This window comes from Aspergillus luchuensis, chromosome 3, assembly GCF_016861625.1.
Source record: "Aspergillus luchuensis IFO 4308 DNA, chromosome 3, nearly complete sequence".
Lineage (NCBI taxonomy): Eukaryota > Fungi > Ascomycota > Eurotiomycetes > Eurotiales > Aspergillaceae > Aspergillus > Aspergillus luchuensis.
In genome coordinates this window covers 4,763,493-4,777,753 of record NC_054851.1, presented here as the reverse complement: position 1 = coordinate 4,777,753, position 14,261 = coordinate 4,763,493, and the positions used below count along the sequence as shown (strand labels likewise).

General features: G+C 49.6%; 7 protein-coding genes across 7 annotated transcripts; 4 read left to right on the top strand and 3 right to left on the bottom strand.

Annotated features, from left to right (window-relative positions):
- Positions 1–387: 387 nt before the first annotated feature.
- On the bottom strand, positions 388–1,487 carry AKAW2_31614S (uncharacterized protein; the record flags this gene model as incomplete). Its single annotated transcript, XM_041688259.1, has 3 exons — positions 388–655; positions 716–1,109; positions 1,166–1,487. The coding sequence occupies 3 exons, from the start codon at positions 1,485–1,487 to the stop codon at positions 388–390; spliced, it is 984 nt and encodes a 327-aa protein (XP_041542061.1).
- Positions 1,488–2,321: 834 nt separating this feature from the next.
- On the bottom strand, positions 2,322–3,902 carry AKAW2_31613S (uncharacterized protein; the record flags this gene model as incomplete). The annotated part of the gene is made up of 2 exons (XM_041688258.1): positions 2,322–3,620; positions 3,678–3,902. The coding sequence occupies 2 exons, from the start codon at positions 3,900–3,902 to the stop codon at positions 2,322–2,324; spliced, it is 1,524 nt and encodes a 507-aa protein (XP_041542060.1).
- A 2,143-nt stretch (positions 3,903–6,045) lies between these two features.
- Positions 6,046–7,950, top strand: AKAW2_31612A (Zn(II)2Cys6 transcription factor domain-containing protein; the record flags this gene model as incomplete). Its single annotated transcript, XM_041688256.1, has 2 exons — positions 6,046–6,144; positions 6,202–7,950. The coding sequence occupies 2 exons, from the start codon at positions 6,046–6,048 to the stop codon at positions 7,948–7,950; spliced, it is 1,848 nt and encodes a 615-aa protein (XP_041542059.1).
- A 236-nt stretch (positions 7,951–8,186) lies between these two features.
- On the top strand, positions 8,187–9,280 carry AKAW2_31611A (Kelch repeat protein; the record flags this gene model as incomplete). Its single annotated transcript, XM_041688255.1, has 2 exons — positions 8,187–8,346; positions 8,418–9,280. 2 exons carry the CDS (start codon positions 8,187–8,189, stop codon positions 9,278–9,280), a joined length of 1,023 nt encoding a protein of 340 aa, XP_041542058.1.
- Positions 9,281–9,655: 375 nt separating this feature from the next.
- Positions 9,656–10,183, bottom strand: AKAW2_31610S (uncharacterized protein; the record flags this gene model as incomplete). The annotated part of the gene is made up of 1 exon (XM_041688254.1): positions 9,656–10,183. One exon carries the CDS (start codon positions 10,181–10,183, stop codon positions 9,656–9,658), a length of 528 nt encoding a protein of 175 aa, XP_041542057.1.
- A 1,397-nt stretch (positions 10,184–11,580) lies between these two features.
- AKAW2_31609A (uncharacterized protein) lies at positions 11,581–11,826 on the top strand (the record flags this gene model as incomplete). Its single annotated transcript, XM_041688253.1, has 1 exon — positions 11,581–11,826. One exon carries the CDS (start codon positions 11,581–11,583, stop codon positions 11,824–11,826), a length of 246 nt encoding a protein of 81 aa, XP_041542056.1.
- Positions 11,827–12,863: 1,037 nt separating this feature from the next.
- On the top strand, positions 12,864–13,547 carry WWM1_2 (WW domain-containing protein wwm1; the record flags this gene model as incomplete). The annotated part of the gene is made up of 1 exon (XM_041688252.1): positions 12,864–13,547. The coding sequence occupies one exon, from the start codon at positions 12,864–12,866 to the stop codon at positions 13,545–13,547; it is 684 nt and encodes a 227-aa protein (XP_041542055.1).
- Positions 13,548–14,261: the final 714 nt, after the last annotated feature.

The following is a 14,261-nucleotide window of genomic DNA, read 5'->3' as shown; positions in this document are numbered from 1 at the left end:
GTGCAGTCGTGACCGGCTGAGAATGCGAAGTGGAGAGTGGGTACCTTTAATTTCACGAAGTACCAAAAGGGCTATTCTTTGACTCGTATCAATTTAGGACCCGAACAATCGGAACCAAGCTGAAGAGGACCAAGAATTCGGGCTAAGTGCATCTCTACACGATTCAAATCCAATTGCTGTGGGGTTTACTTTCCGTCTTCAACCTTCTTTGTAGAACACTTCCACTTCCATAGCTTGGATAGGTGGAATCTCACTGCGGCATACATACCCGCCGGCAGGCCGAGATCGAGAGTTCCTATCTTGACTACTGCCGTGTACTAGCGTTCGAATTTGGATACATCTGCGGTACTCAAGCAGGCTAACCCGAGTAGTCTATGGACGGACGATTCACGCTCTACTGCTATCTCCGAGCCTCTTCGCACCCTGCGAGCTGCTGCCCCTTATCGACTCCTGCAGCCAGGTAGGAAATCCCCGCAGCAAACTCAGCCACCAAAGCTTGCCCGGTAGAATTATTTGGCCACTCTTCCCGGACAGGATCTGTTGGCTGATTGCATGGCTCACTGTTTCCACTGCCAGTACAGGGCGTTTAAAGCGAGTTCCGCCCTTGGTCAGGGGCTTGATCATGGGGGTCCCCACATACAATGGATGGAACACACTGGCGCTACTTGTTAGCATTCCTCTATTATTCCAGGGAGCAGCCTGAATGCATGCTTACCTCGTTTTCACCCCATCGGCATTGTACCAAAATTTTAGTTCTTGGCCTATGGCTTCATGAAAAGCTAGCGCACTTGCTTTTGAGCAGGCGTAGCTGGCCATGTTACCCACACTCAGAAAGCTGGCCATACTAGCCAGGGTGACTACATGGCCGTGGTTGCGCTCGATCATCGCCGGGAGGAACTCCTTCACCGTCCAGTAATGGGCCATGGTATTGACCTCAAAGGTCTGGCGAACAGTGACTTCTGCTTGGTCGAGGATAGGAGTAAAATGCAATACGCCGGCATTGTTGACAAGGACTGTTGGGTGCCCATGTATAGCGCGAATCTCATCGGCTGTTTCATGTAGGGCAGCAGTTGAAGTGATGTCAGTCTCATAGAAGAAGACATTGGGGGCTGAATGAGTTAGCCATTAGTTAGTAGAGTAATTCTGTAAAATGATTGAAACTTACGAAGCTCAAAGGACGGCTGCTGGATATCCAGGATAATAACTTTAGCGCCATGCTGAGAAAGCTCCTCCATCACTGCTTTCCCAATGCCGCTGCACCCCCCTGTGACTAAGACAAGTTCTCGGTCATTCTGCCACGGCCGGCTCACTAGGCTGTTCAGTGACCATGCATTCAGGGTTCTGTTTACTTGGCGCAGTGTAATGTAACCCAATAGTGCGGCTAAGGATTTGGCGAGCAGGGGAAGAAGTAGAGTTTCCCGTATGTTTTCAGGAAGGCTCCTGACAATTACATCAAGCCCCCGCTGTACAGCTGTGGTTGGAGACATAGCGAGTGTTTTTCTTATTCACTCCTCAACGTGAAGTGGGAAATGATGGTAGAAGTCTAGTGGATGGCGGGTCGCACTGAGTATTTATTTTCATGGTATAAACTACATCCACCAATAGAGATCGACAATGTCGTTGTTTAAAATACTTACGACTAGTCCCACCGAAAATCGGTGTGATGCATCCAAAGAACTGGCGCCCGTGAAGTCAGATGGGAGGAGATCTTACCCCGTGTTTGGTAGTGGAGACAAGTCCTGCAGCTGAAATCTTCCATGAAGACTCCGTGCGTCCCGGTGAATCCGATGAACAAGCATTAATGGCAAGTATCTACACCGTGTATCCACTGGCTCCACATATACCTTAGAGGTGGATAACGTGGTGATAGATACCCACAAATGGTTTGTTTCTAACTTGTAAACACCTAATCTCGAGTGAACAGGTTAAACAAGTCTTTGAGGTGAGAAGGGGTGGTTGTTCCATGACACTGATTCAGCTGGGCTGTGGGTCGGTCCACCAGCGATTACCGAACGCTGCAAGTTCCAGTGGCTTTGCTCAGATCGACCGATTTTGTCCCCACTCGCAGATTTTTCATTCGGGAAGATCGTGTATCACTGATGATTACAACAAACAGGCCATTACAGTTCTGCTCACGTTACTCACAATACATTACTCCAAAATCATTGTTGTCCAACATGCTTATATGTGCTGAAATGGATAGTTTATTTGATATGCAACTGCTTACGCACACAGAAAAGGACCTTTGGCAAAGCTCTTCATCCAATGCATCCCAAGTTATTGACGTACTAGACATTCCTTCCCTGACGATGGTGTGATCCTTAGTGCTCCTGTAGCTGATCCAGCTGGCCTAATTTATCTAATTTATCCAGCCTTTCTAGTTCTTTCTGGACTGTTGGCCATGCTTGCGCACGTAATGTCCAGGCGAGCCACCAATCTCCCGCACCATCCTTGCCAAATATGATCCCAAGATTCCGTGTATGAAATGATGCCGGTATCGCAGCCGTAATTTGTTGCAATGGCCTGCCTATGGTGTTTCTGCGGTCGGTGGCTGGGCTTCCGGACGAGGTCACCGCAGAAGAGAAATCGATTTCGTAGAGTTGGCACCTATGCCAATTAGTGCAGAAGATAACTAATGAGGTCGGCTCCCCCCAGAGAGCTGTGGCGCCAGTGGTGTCAAGTGCAACTTTCTGGATGGCCAACTGGGCTAGGCTTTGATGTCTGGTACGGTGCTGGATCAGCGCGGACCGAATGTGCCATGCCAGAAAGCTAAGTGGCTGGTAGACCATCTCTCGGGCGCGCAACGAAGTCGTTGCATGAAGAATCGCGTTGGTAATGAAGGCGTCCTTGCCGGAAGTAGAGGTCTGTGGTAAAACAGCGCGAGCATCGAATAGATTGTACAAGGCAATTGGACGCCTTCCAGTCTCACCGAGCCCCTTCAGCATTGTTCGAGTCCACCATGCTAAGAGAACGTCACTTTCGCTTAGATAGACTGACTCAGCTTGTTGATGGGATGTCTGCTCAAGCTCTCGCATCATTTGGTTACGCATGATGCTGATCATGTGCCCGGGTATGCACAGCTGACGAGTTTCCTGCTGGCCATACCTAAACATTTCCCAGAACATGCGGAAGCGGAATATGATCCATCTAAAGCCTCGAAGCCATTTTGGAAATTGGATAAACTCTGTCGCCGGCACTATGGCGCTATCGGTCCGTCCTAAGTCTTCGTCGATTCCCCGAAACCTTGGAACATGTTCCTCACGCCCGTTCACCACCGAGGACCATGCCTGAAAGAGATGCTTAATACCCATTGCATCCATGACAACATGCAGATACGTCAGTGACAGCAGGGTAGCGTCATGAAAATTCACGACATGGATGACAAGAAGTGGCCAGTCAGAATATAGCCAGTCATCGAGCTTCCGTGGGCAGTCGGGGTGAAGTGCAACTGAGGAGATATCTAAACGAGAGGAGAGGAACGGCTGCCCTGCACTTGTAGGCAACTTGGATGCCAGTGGATGCTCGCTGATATTCATTGACTGTTTATCGGAGGTCAAGACGAATCCCGGCCTTGCTGCATCAAAGTGAGCTGGGATATGGTACTCGAGCTTGCCATGGCTCTAAATGTCTGTCAGTATCCTTTCTTCTGGGGTTTTGATTAGAGGATGGTGGTCTACATTTATTCGTATCCGTGCTCCAAGTTTTCGCCACTCCCCGATTTCCATCAGACGTTGCAATGCTTGTCGCAGTTTATCCGAGTCCAGAACATCGTTGAATAAATATCCATAATGCAGACACCGTTGATGCCAGCGAGGCTGGTCATCCAGCAGCGGCACAGGCACCACCGTATCTGTAGGGAGTGGCTGCGGCGCCGGCGGCTTGGACCTGGAAAACAGTCTCATAATAACAAGTTATAATAAGTGCTGTTTTCGCTTCTCGACGATGTTGCTTCTCCCAATAGAGATACTCAGAGGACGTAGTATATAAACACGGAAGAGCACTAGAGCTCCCTTTTTAATCCCCTTCCTCAACCTTTCCTCAACTAGCGTAAGAAACGCTAATATAATACAAGACGCGGATTGATTTTCAGCAAAAGATTCAAGATTACCTACATGGAACAAAATTGTTATGGCATAAACTTGGCAGATTTGTTTTACCCGCATTTAGATGTAATGAAATGTAAACTAGCACTTCGGATTACGCCTAACCCAAATTTCTGGCGTAGAATAGGTACTGTCTGACTCGTCAGTCAGGACCATTCTACTTGAAGGGCGCCCTGAACAGCCCAAAGACAGTTCTGAACGAGGTCAGTCAGCTTGTGGGGCTGTCGAAGATTCCGGCCCATCTTCGCTATCCGAGATGGGTGTGGAGTTTGGTTACTAAGTACTGTGTACGAGGGTGAATGGCCCTATCTATGGGCACCGGGATCGACATTTTCATCACTTCACAACTGTCAGCCCCCTCTAATGGAAGGGCTTCAATCAAAGGATAAACCCATGAGGAAGTTTCTTGATATGGTTCATAACCAGTCTCCTTGAGCTGAACGGTAATATTCCGACTGTAGATTGTATTCAGTAGGCAAGTGTAGACTCTCCTTGCTACGGCCAAGCTGCTGTATCAATGTAAGTAGGAAACAATTGGTTACAGTAGCTGATCAACTCCCTGCAACCGGGACATTGTTCCTGCCAGGCGGAAGAGGTGGGTGTCGAGTTGACCCATCGTGGTGGTGTCGTTCGAGCTTCCCAACCAAGTATAGCCGTTGGACCTGAACCCAGCCGGGCTTCAGCTTACTCCACCACGACTCCAGATGGGCGGAACCGCTACGAGTCATGCCCGATGGCTGGCTGACTGTCTGTCGGTCGAGTGCCGAGAAGCCTATTGCAATGTCCCAATATGGAAAAAACAGACAGTACTGAAATAGCCACTATATGCTACAAGATTTATCACTGCGCTTGAGGTCTCTGCCGGCTAGTTCCCGTCCTTTTTTTTTTTTTTTTTTTTTTTTTTTTCCCGGCTAAGCACGGAAGAGATTAACGAACACAGAGAGAGCATGAACAAGACAAACGATATGAACCCATCACCGAGACCAGAGTAGCTATACATGTCACACTTGAGGATGTCGACGCAAAAGTCCTGTCATGCAGCATACATAGACTGATCTGAATGAAAACAGCCGCTGTGACGCTGGCCAGACTACTATCTCACCAGGCTTTGCTCATGCCACATCCTGCTACCTACAATAGAAGATAAATAGAAGATAAGACTTGCTCTTGACTGCCTGCTATTTTGATCCACGCTGCAGCCTGGGGCATGAATTGTTCACATTAGGCAGTCACTTTATGCCTCAGGCAAGAAGACAGTATGTCCCTTCTAGGAAGGCGGTATGAAATCTAGATATTAGAAACACCTCTTACCTACTGAGGTAGGCGGAGGGTAGATAGAAGGATACTTCCATCGGGGGATAAGTTAGGCATAATTGACATTACCATGCGCAACTACCTAGTATTCAACCTCAAGAGCGTTGCTCAAAAGCGTAGCAACCACGGAGATTGATCAATTGGGTAGCAATATGCAGAGTTTAGTACTATGTTGCTCCTGATATATGATGGGGAAGGCAAGTACATTTTCTTCCCCAGTAGTACTTCAGACCTATAGAACGGTACTTAGTATGATAGCTAGTACCAACTGTACTAGTAACTTGGCATGAATATATATTGCAAAATGCAAGTGTACTACTTACTACTTACCCTTTACTCCTTCTCAATCAATAACCTTACGTGAGCTAGTGCAACCAATGGGATCTTTTCTATGAGGAAAACATGATGCTCCGGATTCATTATTATTGAGTCTCTGACTTGAGTTTGTTATTTTGATTCGGCGGGAGGAGTGAGATGCGGTCGCTGTGGATGGCAATCGACGAAGTTGGTGGGTGTAATAATTGTATGAGACTGGTAACGGGCGTAATTATATCTCTCTCCGAAACCGGCTCGGAGCAAACACTTAATTCTTCCCTAAGTACCCTCCGATCGCATTTCATATCCACATATGCCTTTACGTGATCAGAGTATGGAGGGCGCGGGCAATCGGCCACGAATCACGAGGAAACATTCTGGCTGCAAGCCTTGTCGACGGCGAGGCAAAAAGGTCAGTTGTCCCCAGGAGTATAAGTAATCGGCGTAATCCTGCTCACCACCCCGATAGTGCGATGAATCAAGACCGCGTTGCCGGGCTTGCGCCCGGCTATCCTTAGAATGTATCTATGGCGTCGACTACAGCTTCCATAACATCACTCCGACGAAATTGCAGCGACAGCCGATTATTGTGGCGGAAGATTCCCCGTCAGCCCCTCTTGCTTTGAGTTCTGCGCCGAGTAAGGTGGCCGTTGAGCTCCGCCATCTGCCGAGGTCATGCATCTCCCACCACCTCACGCGATCCAGGATCCCTAGGTCTCTGGACGGCGGAGATAATCTTGAGACATGCTATCTAGCCCATTTCCAGAGGCATGTACGCAATCTCCTTCCTGCATCCACTTGGCCATCTGCAAACGCAACCTTCCATTCCCCGTACCTCCGAGCTGCTGCCTTGTGCATCTCCGCATCCAATCTCTCAATGTTGGATGCACAAGTACAGAGCCGTATCCTCGTGGGAAGCCATCGTCAGGCCTGGTTCAGTCCACTGGTCAATAAAGTGCATCACGCCAAAGCACGGGAATATCATGATCGCGCGTTACGACTCTGTCGCGTGGCGGATATGAAAGAGGTGTCGGACGACGCCGCTGCTATTCTTGTAGCGCAAATTCTTCTTGCATACTACCATCACGCGTCGACCAACCACCAACGCTTTCGGTCGGCAGTGTGGGATACTGTTGTATTTGTCTCTCGGAATAGGGAGTACATCATGCGGTCCGCTGGGGGCGTGGGGGCCCTGCAAATGTGGCATCGCTTATGTGTTTCTCATCGTCTATCTAAGCCACCATCATTGCTTCTGGAGGGAGAGGGCAGAAGTTCCTTCGGTCCAAACTGTTTTCCAGACGCCACGGACCAATTATATCTTAGCACCGTCTTGGGGATGAGCATGGATGACCTGATCTACGACATTCTTATCAAAACTATGGAGATCCGCTCGCGACTAGTAGTGTTCCGCTGCGTTGCCTACCATTACCAGATTCCCGAGTCATCAAGAGAGGTGGGTGGTCTCGCTCACGGTCTCCTGACCCAGATGTTAGGCAGACCCTTTGTCCACGAAGAGCTTTCCGAGGCCCAGAAAGGCTTTGTGCGTGGCTCGCACCTACTGGGGCTGTTGCAGGTGCAAAAGGAACGGTTATCTGTGTGGAAATCTCTCCGGCACACGGAACGATCGCCTGTCAGTCGCCAGGCAGACAACCATCGTGATATTGTGTCTCCAGGAGAGTGGAGCCTTGCAACTCATCGAGATGCGATGAATACACTGTATCAGATACTTTGCGAGATGATCTTTGAGGAAGCCTACGCAGTGTATGCATCTGACTTTGCGTTGGAGCAGCACTCTGCCGCGACTGCGCTTTCTCGTCTGGCACAGAACTTTTGCCACATTGTGAGCACCTTAGATTTTGCTGCAGTAGGTACGGCCGATGTCTACACCTTTAGTCTGACCGAAAGTTTCCTCCAATTGGTCGTTCTCTGGCGATCCGATAGCTTGTTTCACTCTATTCTGGACGTTGCGTGGCCGAACATTGAGAGGAAGACTCGAGGATTCGAGCACTCGCACTATCCCACTCACCTCGCGAAGCGGATCATCTCTCTGGTGGCGGACTATTGGTCCCGAGGGCAAACTGTGACCCTCGTGATGCCCGCCGTGCCAGAGGATATCCCGAAAGTGAGACTCCTCGACCTCAACCATCCAATAGAGATGGTGATATGCGGACATGATCCGGATCACACCGCGTGGATGAACAAGATTCTTCTCCCTTGAGCAAGGGAGCTAACCCCAATCGGGTCAAATTATACGCGGTAACACCGTTACGCGGGGAGAGTGGACCCACCCTGCGTACTTCCCGTATTGCTGGTCATGTCTCCATGTTATCCATGTTTCCATAATACTACTCGGTACGGTCGTGGTTATAAAGGCAGCGGGTTGACCATCAAGATTTCGAGTCCCATTCACTCATCAGCTATCCCCTTTCTTTGACTCACAGACATCTTCTCGCCATGCCACGTGCTGTTTGGACCAAACTCCTGTCGGATGTCTCTATTAAGAGATCATCCCAGACTCTCGCAATCCTGGCCAGCAATGCATATATCTATGGCGGAGAGCTGCGGCCGCGAGAACCAGTTGATTCTGCGGTATACCGTTTGTCTTTGGACGCTTGTAAGTCGCCATAGTCTCTGTCACCCGTCAGTAGTATATATCAAGACAATACATTGATTGACACAAACTAGCAAAATCCAGCAACCACAATATCATACAGACTTTCCCGTCTGCCAGTCACCCCCAGCCCCGCGTAGGTTCCGCCTCGACCGCGCTTGCTGGGAGACTTTACATCTTCTCTGGTCGGGGCGGTATCGCCATGGCCCCGATCGAGGAATCTGGCACCTTCTGGGTCTTTGATCCGACCCAGAACACCTGGTCCCAATTGGCCCCTGCAACCTCGAACTCGCAATACCCTGTGGGCCGCAGCTACCACACGCTCACCAATAACGGCACGGACACCATCTATCTGCACGGTGGCTGCCCATCCAGTGGTCGTCTACGCGACCTTTGGGCGTTCAACATCCATTCTCGGCAATGGCTAGAGTTGCCCCCGGCACCCGGCCCGGAACGAGGCGGCGCGTCGATCGCGTACGCTGATCAGCGAATCTACCGGATGAACGGCTTTGACGGGACCAGGGAGCAAGGCGGATCCCTGGACGTGTACAATGTACAGACGAACGAGTGGACCAGTCTCACGTATGCATCGGATGGAATCTCCGGGCCTAGTCCGCGAAGCGTGGGCTGCTTGCTCGCCACGATGATCGGTGGGAGGCAGTCACTGGTAACAATGTTTGGCGAGCATGATCCCAGTAGCCTGGGACACCAGGGTGCCGGAAAGATGTTGGCGGATATATGGGCGTTTGATCTTCAATCTCAGCGGTGGGCACAGGTGGATATTGCGGAGCCAAACAGACCTCCGGCGCGTGGCTGGTTTGATGCGGACGTCATCGGCCCTGAAGCAGATGCCAATCCTGGAAGCATAGTAATTCACGGTGGACTTGCTGAGACAAATGAGCGGTTGGATGATGTGTGGCGACTAGATTTCGTCTAGTCCTGCTGTTGTTTGGCAATGATATCTTCTCTTGGACTCATATGTAATGATTTTGAGTGTGGCGGCATGTCTGACCGTATGACTAAATAGGCTAGTAGGAGAACAACAGTGATTGATTGGAGGGCTTCAGTATGTGACATGAGAACTCAAATGGTAGGCCATCCGAATCATCGCACGATGATACCTTGACAGTATCCCCCAAATGAAAAAGCCTTACAACAAGGTGCCGGCTGCAACGGGCTCGGTCAGATACGTAGAAAGCACAGTTCTTGGCCCATCAAGCTTGACTTTGTAATATTTCGGCGAACGATCTATGTCAAAGGACAATACTTGTCGCTTCCCTTCTTATATCTTGCAGCTTCACGGTGCCGATCTCTAGGTACATGATATCTGAAAGCTCCTGTAAAAGTTCCCCTCCTTCCCGCTCAACCGGCCTCCTCCTGCTGCAACGATACAGGCAGGGGTAGCCAACTTCTCAAACTCTCTAAAAGCACCAGTACAATCCTCCTCGGCAAAAAGATATGGAGCACAGTTATCTGCCAGCCTGGTCACCCACATATCATAGCTCTCTTTCACAGACACACAATCACCAGGCAGTGTCGTTTGGCCGGTGACAGTCTCGGCAGTAAGATTACTGCATGCCGGTGCATCTGGTCCACTTTTTGCAATAGCATAGGCCGTGCTATTGAATATGCGCTCCAGGTCACTGATGAAGAGCGAGGACTTGAAGTCTCCAAGCTCCTGTGTCTTCTTCAGTGCGATCGAGGCGACGATGAGTGCCACTACAGCGCAGAGCGAAAGCAGGATTAAGAGAATATTGAACAGCAGGGTCTTCGTCTTTGGCATCCTGGAATTTTGCTTGGACGAGATGGGGATCTGCTCGACAGAAATGGGTTCAACCATTGCGCAGGGTTGGGTGGCTGGGCTGAGAACAATTCTCTTGTTTCAAATTCTCAGTCTTTTATACGCTTTACTTAGGCAGTGTTGTCATTGCTTACCGTCACCGGGGTACCAGAATTTGCGGCACTTTATTTGAGTTTAGTTCACGTTCTCGCGGTTGTGGGTATTTCAGTACAAAATCAAAGTCTCCAAATGTTGACGAAGTGGTTGCCGGTATATCAGTCAATCACCCTCGGACAAGTTGGTCGAACATATATCCTTCTCATGCTATGGATCGCCTTACGGGACATGATAAAGCTTGACAGAAATCAAATGGAAACCCCACAGAATACCTCACACATGATGACCTGTTAGTCTCTGGCCCAAGGAACAAGGCAACCAATGGTAGAGAGGATGCTGGGATTCTCAAGTCAGGCTATTTGTTAGGCTATATTATTTTGAAACCTACCCTATCACAAATAAAAGACGCTTTGTCAAAATACCTCACCACAAGACGCTCTGGCGCTAATGTAGGGGTCCAAGGGTTCCAGCGATAGGAAGACACCTGCCCAGTAGACATGCACCTTGGCAGCTCCGCGCTCATATATAGACTAAGTGCAAGGTAAACTCTGCATTTGATTTTGAAGAATAAAGAAAAAAACAGTGATATTTCATACATTGTGGATGAAATATTTCGGCGAACGCATGTCTCTTGGAAGTGAATTTAGTGAGTGACCATCGCATATGGCGTAGATAAATGCCCGCCTAGGTTACCCTATCATGGACCATGAATGCCTATTATCTTAGCGGGCTAGTAACTGTGCCCCAGCTGAAAGAAGATACTATGGGTAGAATGATATTACTTGTGGGTCTACCTGCATACTAGGTCAGCAAATTGAATCCACCCGCTTATATGAAGAGACGTCTGAGAACCGGACTCCGTCGGCTATGCTGATCCCCACGAGATTACCCAAGGTGGCCGGTCGAGTAGCTGAAAAAGAGTATCAATGAAATGAATCAATTTGTACATTGTACGGCCATTCGGATTTCTTCCCCGGGCCGACGATGTTAAGCAGTACGTCATTTAACCATTCAAGGTTGTTTGCTATATTCGTACAATCAGATGCAACTGTATCTGCGGCAGGGTAGTCGGAGCTTACTCCCGACTCGACATCTCTTGACCAGCAGAGCGAATGGAGGTCTGAAAAAGTATTGGTTCAAAGCTGGGGCAGAGACTCATACTCGTGATAAATATTATTTGTCTATCCTATATAATTCATCTTCTGGTATATAAGCACCGACCGTATACAAAAGTGACCAGTTCGCCCATTCGGTAAGTTGAGCTGTTCACAGTAACCCCCGCTATATTCCCTCCCGAAAGAAGCATACCAATCACAACAGCAGATCGAGACAGCAACAACATGCAAAGGCCGAAAGAAGGCCTGTGCAACATTCCTCTTCTCCTGACGCTTGGTTACTCTGCTGTATACGTCCTGGGGGGACTTGTTGAGCCGCCATCGGGGCTGGATATTGCATCGACTGTGGTGGTGGGCCTTGTGGTGGATAAGCCGGCCCTTGAGGATATCCATAGGTCGCAGCTGGCTGGGGCACTTGGGGAGGAGGCCCTGCGTAGTAATTTGGCGGAGGACCAGGCTAGAGGGTGTTAGTCGACTGTTTCACCTCACATAAGCTTTCAGATCTTACCGGAGGCTGGTATCGACATTCATTTTCTGCCATGTTTCCTTGATTCGTGGATATATGACAACCTATACTAGACTCCGAGGGACTTCCAAGCTCCGGACGACGTGTATAGCTGCTGATTGGCACTGGAGGGAGAACATTAGTGTGGAGAAAACAAAATTTAAGGAATCAGTTTATAGGAAACATGACCCATTCATGTACGCCGTAAACATCGCCGCCGGAAGAATATAACTGCCTGTTTGCACGGAGAAGCCGGAACCCGGTGGATACTCCCGTTCGTCAGGCCTCAATAATTTACCAATCGCCAACTAGATAACCCTCTTCCGAGGTATACACCATGGTCGAGCTATCATCACCTATACAAGGCCAGATGCTGGCATCTATTCGGAGAATGTAATGGGGAAATAGTCCAGCGGATGCATAAAGTTGATGATAGTCCGCCACAGTCGAGGACCTTACTGGAATGCACGTAAATTGCGCAGCCAACACACCGACAGCGACGTACTATCTATGAATTTCTCTTCAGAGGATATATTTGAAGGCTGGGAGGTACTTCTCAGGAATAAACGGATCAGCCTAATACTATCGTGACAGGAGTGTTTCCTCGTGGCTCGGACATTCACTGGAAGGCTCCCTGGGGTTCGTTGCCACGTTGGCCAGCTGCACCGCCTTCTTCAAGACTTTCGGCCGGCTGAATATGAACTAGGATGCGTTTGAAGGCCGCACCATCAACAGTGTGGTTCCCCAGTTGTTCGGCATGGTATAGACAAGCCTCTGCGGTGTTCGGGATGATGTCAAGTGGCGCAGGCGCCTAAATACTTTGCCGGCCAACTCGGCCCGCCATATCCGATGCCTTATTTAAAGGGAAATATAGATCCACTCGGTATGTCCCGTCTGTCATCTTTTAGTCTCAATCACAACATAGACCAGTACTTACTTCAGTACTTACGTTCATTTCATCAAAATATTCCTCGAAGTTATCCCAACCCATAAGGTGTCAAGAATGCCTCCACCTGCCCCTATCGTTCCCGAGGGCTGGAAAGCCGAATTTGATGACCGATATCAGGAATGGTACGCACCTACCGTAATGTTTTCGCTTTTTCCTCTCTCAACTCCTCCCGTACTAATGACTCTGTTACTGTTTAGGTACTATGTCAATCTTCACACCGGACGCTCGCAATGGGAACGACCAGATCGACCAGCCCAGCCTGATGGCGCGGCTCCCCCTCCCAAGGGTCCTCCGCCCAGTTATGAGGCCACCACGCGTGATCGACAAGATCCAGATCCACGAGCTCGGGATCGTCCGGATGCCTACTACTCCTCCCCGCGACCTGCGTCGCAGTCCAACTATGTGCCGAATCGAGGGGAAGGGCCCTATGGCTACCCACAGCCCCAGTACGGGTACAATGGCTACGGCTATAACCCTGCGTATCCCCCGCAACCTGCCTACCCTAATCAGTATCCCAATGCCTACCAGAATATCCCAGATCAAGCCCAACCCCCGCGCAATCAGAAGCAGAGGAAAGGCATAGGCAAGATGGGGGCCGCTGCCCTAGGAGTGGGCGGAGGATTGCTGGGAGGATTTCTGCTCGGAGAAGGCATCGAGGCGTTGGAGGATGATTTTGATGGTCCACCACCGCCAGGACCGGACTTTGGCGACTTTGGGGGAGGTTTTGGTCCCTTCTAGTGCTTGATTGTGGTTATTTTGCGACGACGACGACATGATGTCATGTAGGAGAGATGTTTGTGCCAACTCGATACCCAATAGACTTCAATACAGACTCCTTCGGCCACTATATCAATGGATACTGAGCTTAGATCGGTTTAAGATGGGGAAATATGTGCATTCGTACACTGCGTTGAGGGGTGGAAGATATAATCGGTTGTCGCTTCATATTTCTCTCTCCTCCCTCGATGGGTTGATAGCGTAATCTAGAACCTCATTAGATAAGAGTCACCGCAGGCAGTGGCAGCCAACATGCTGTCATACCCAGCAAATATCATCCCATTTGACATGTCGGGAGAGCGGGGCAAAATCCACTTCTCCTCTGGGTATTATTGCCATGGATTGTCCGTGTTTACTAATTAACAGGGGAGGGGAAGGGTCTGCTCCCCGCAGTGGGCTAAACCCCGATCCAAGGGACGCCTGGAAGACGGTGCCCGGGTCCACCTGTGAGTGGAACTTTAAATAACTTTGACTCTCTCAGTATTAATTCCGATAGGAATAGAAAGGTCCCCACACCCCACACGACGCAAAAAATCACTGTTCAAGTCCGCTGGATGCCAGCTGGACCGAAAGACCCCACCCGACATGTCTATCATGTTAGGACAAAGGTTGTAAGCACCGATTCTTCATGGTCCTTGGTGACACATTTTTGAGTTGATGGTAGGTCGACCATCC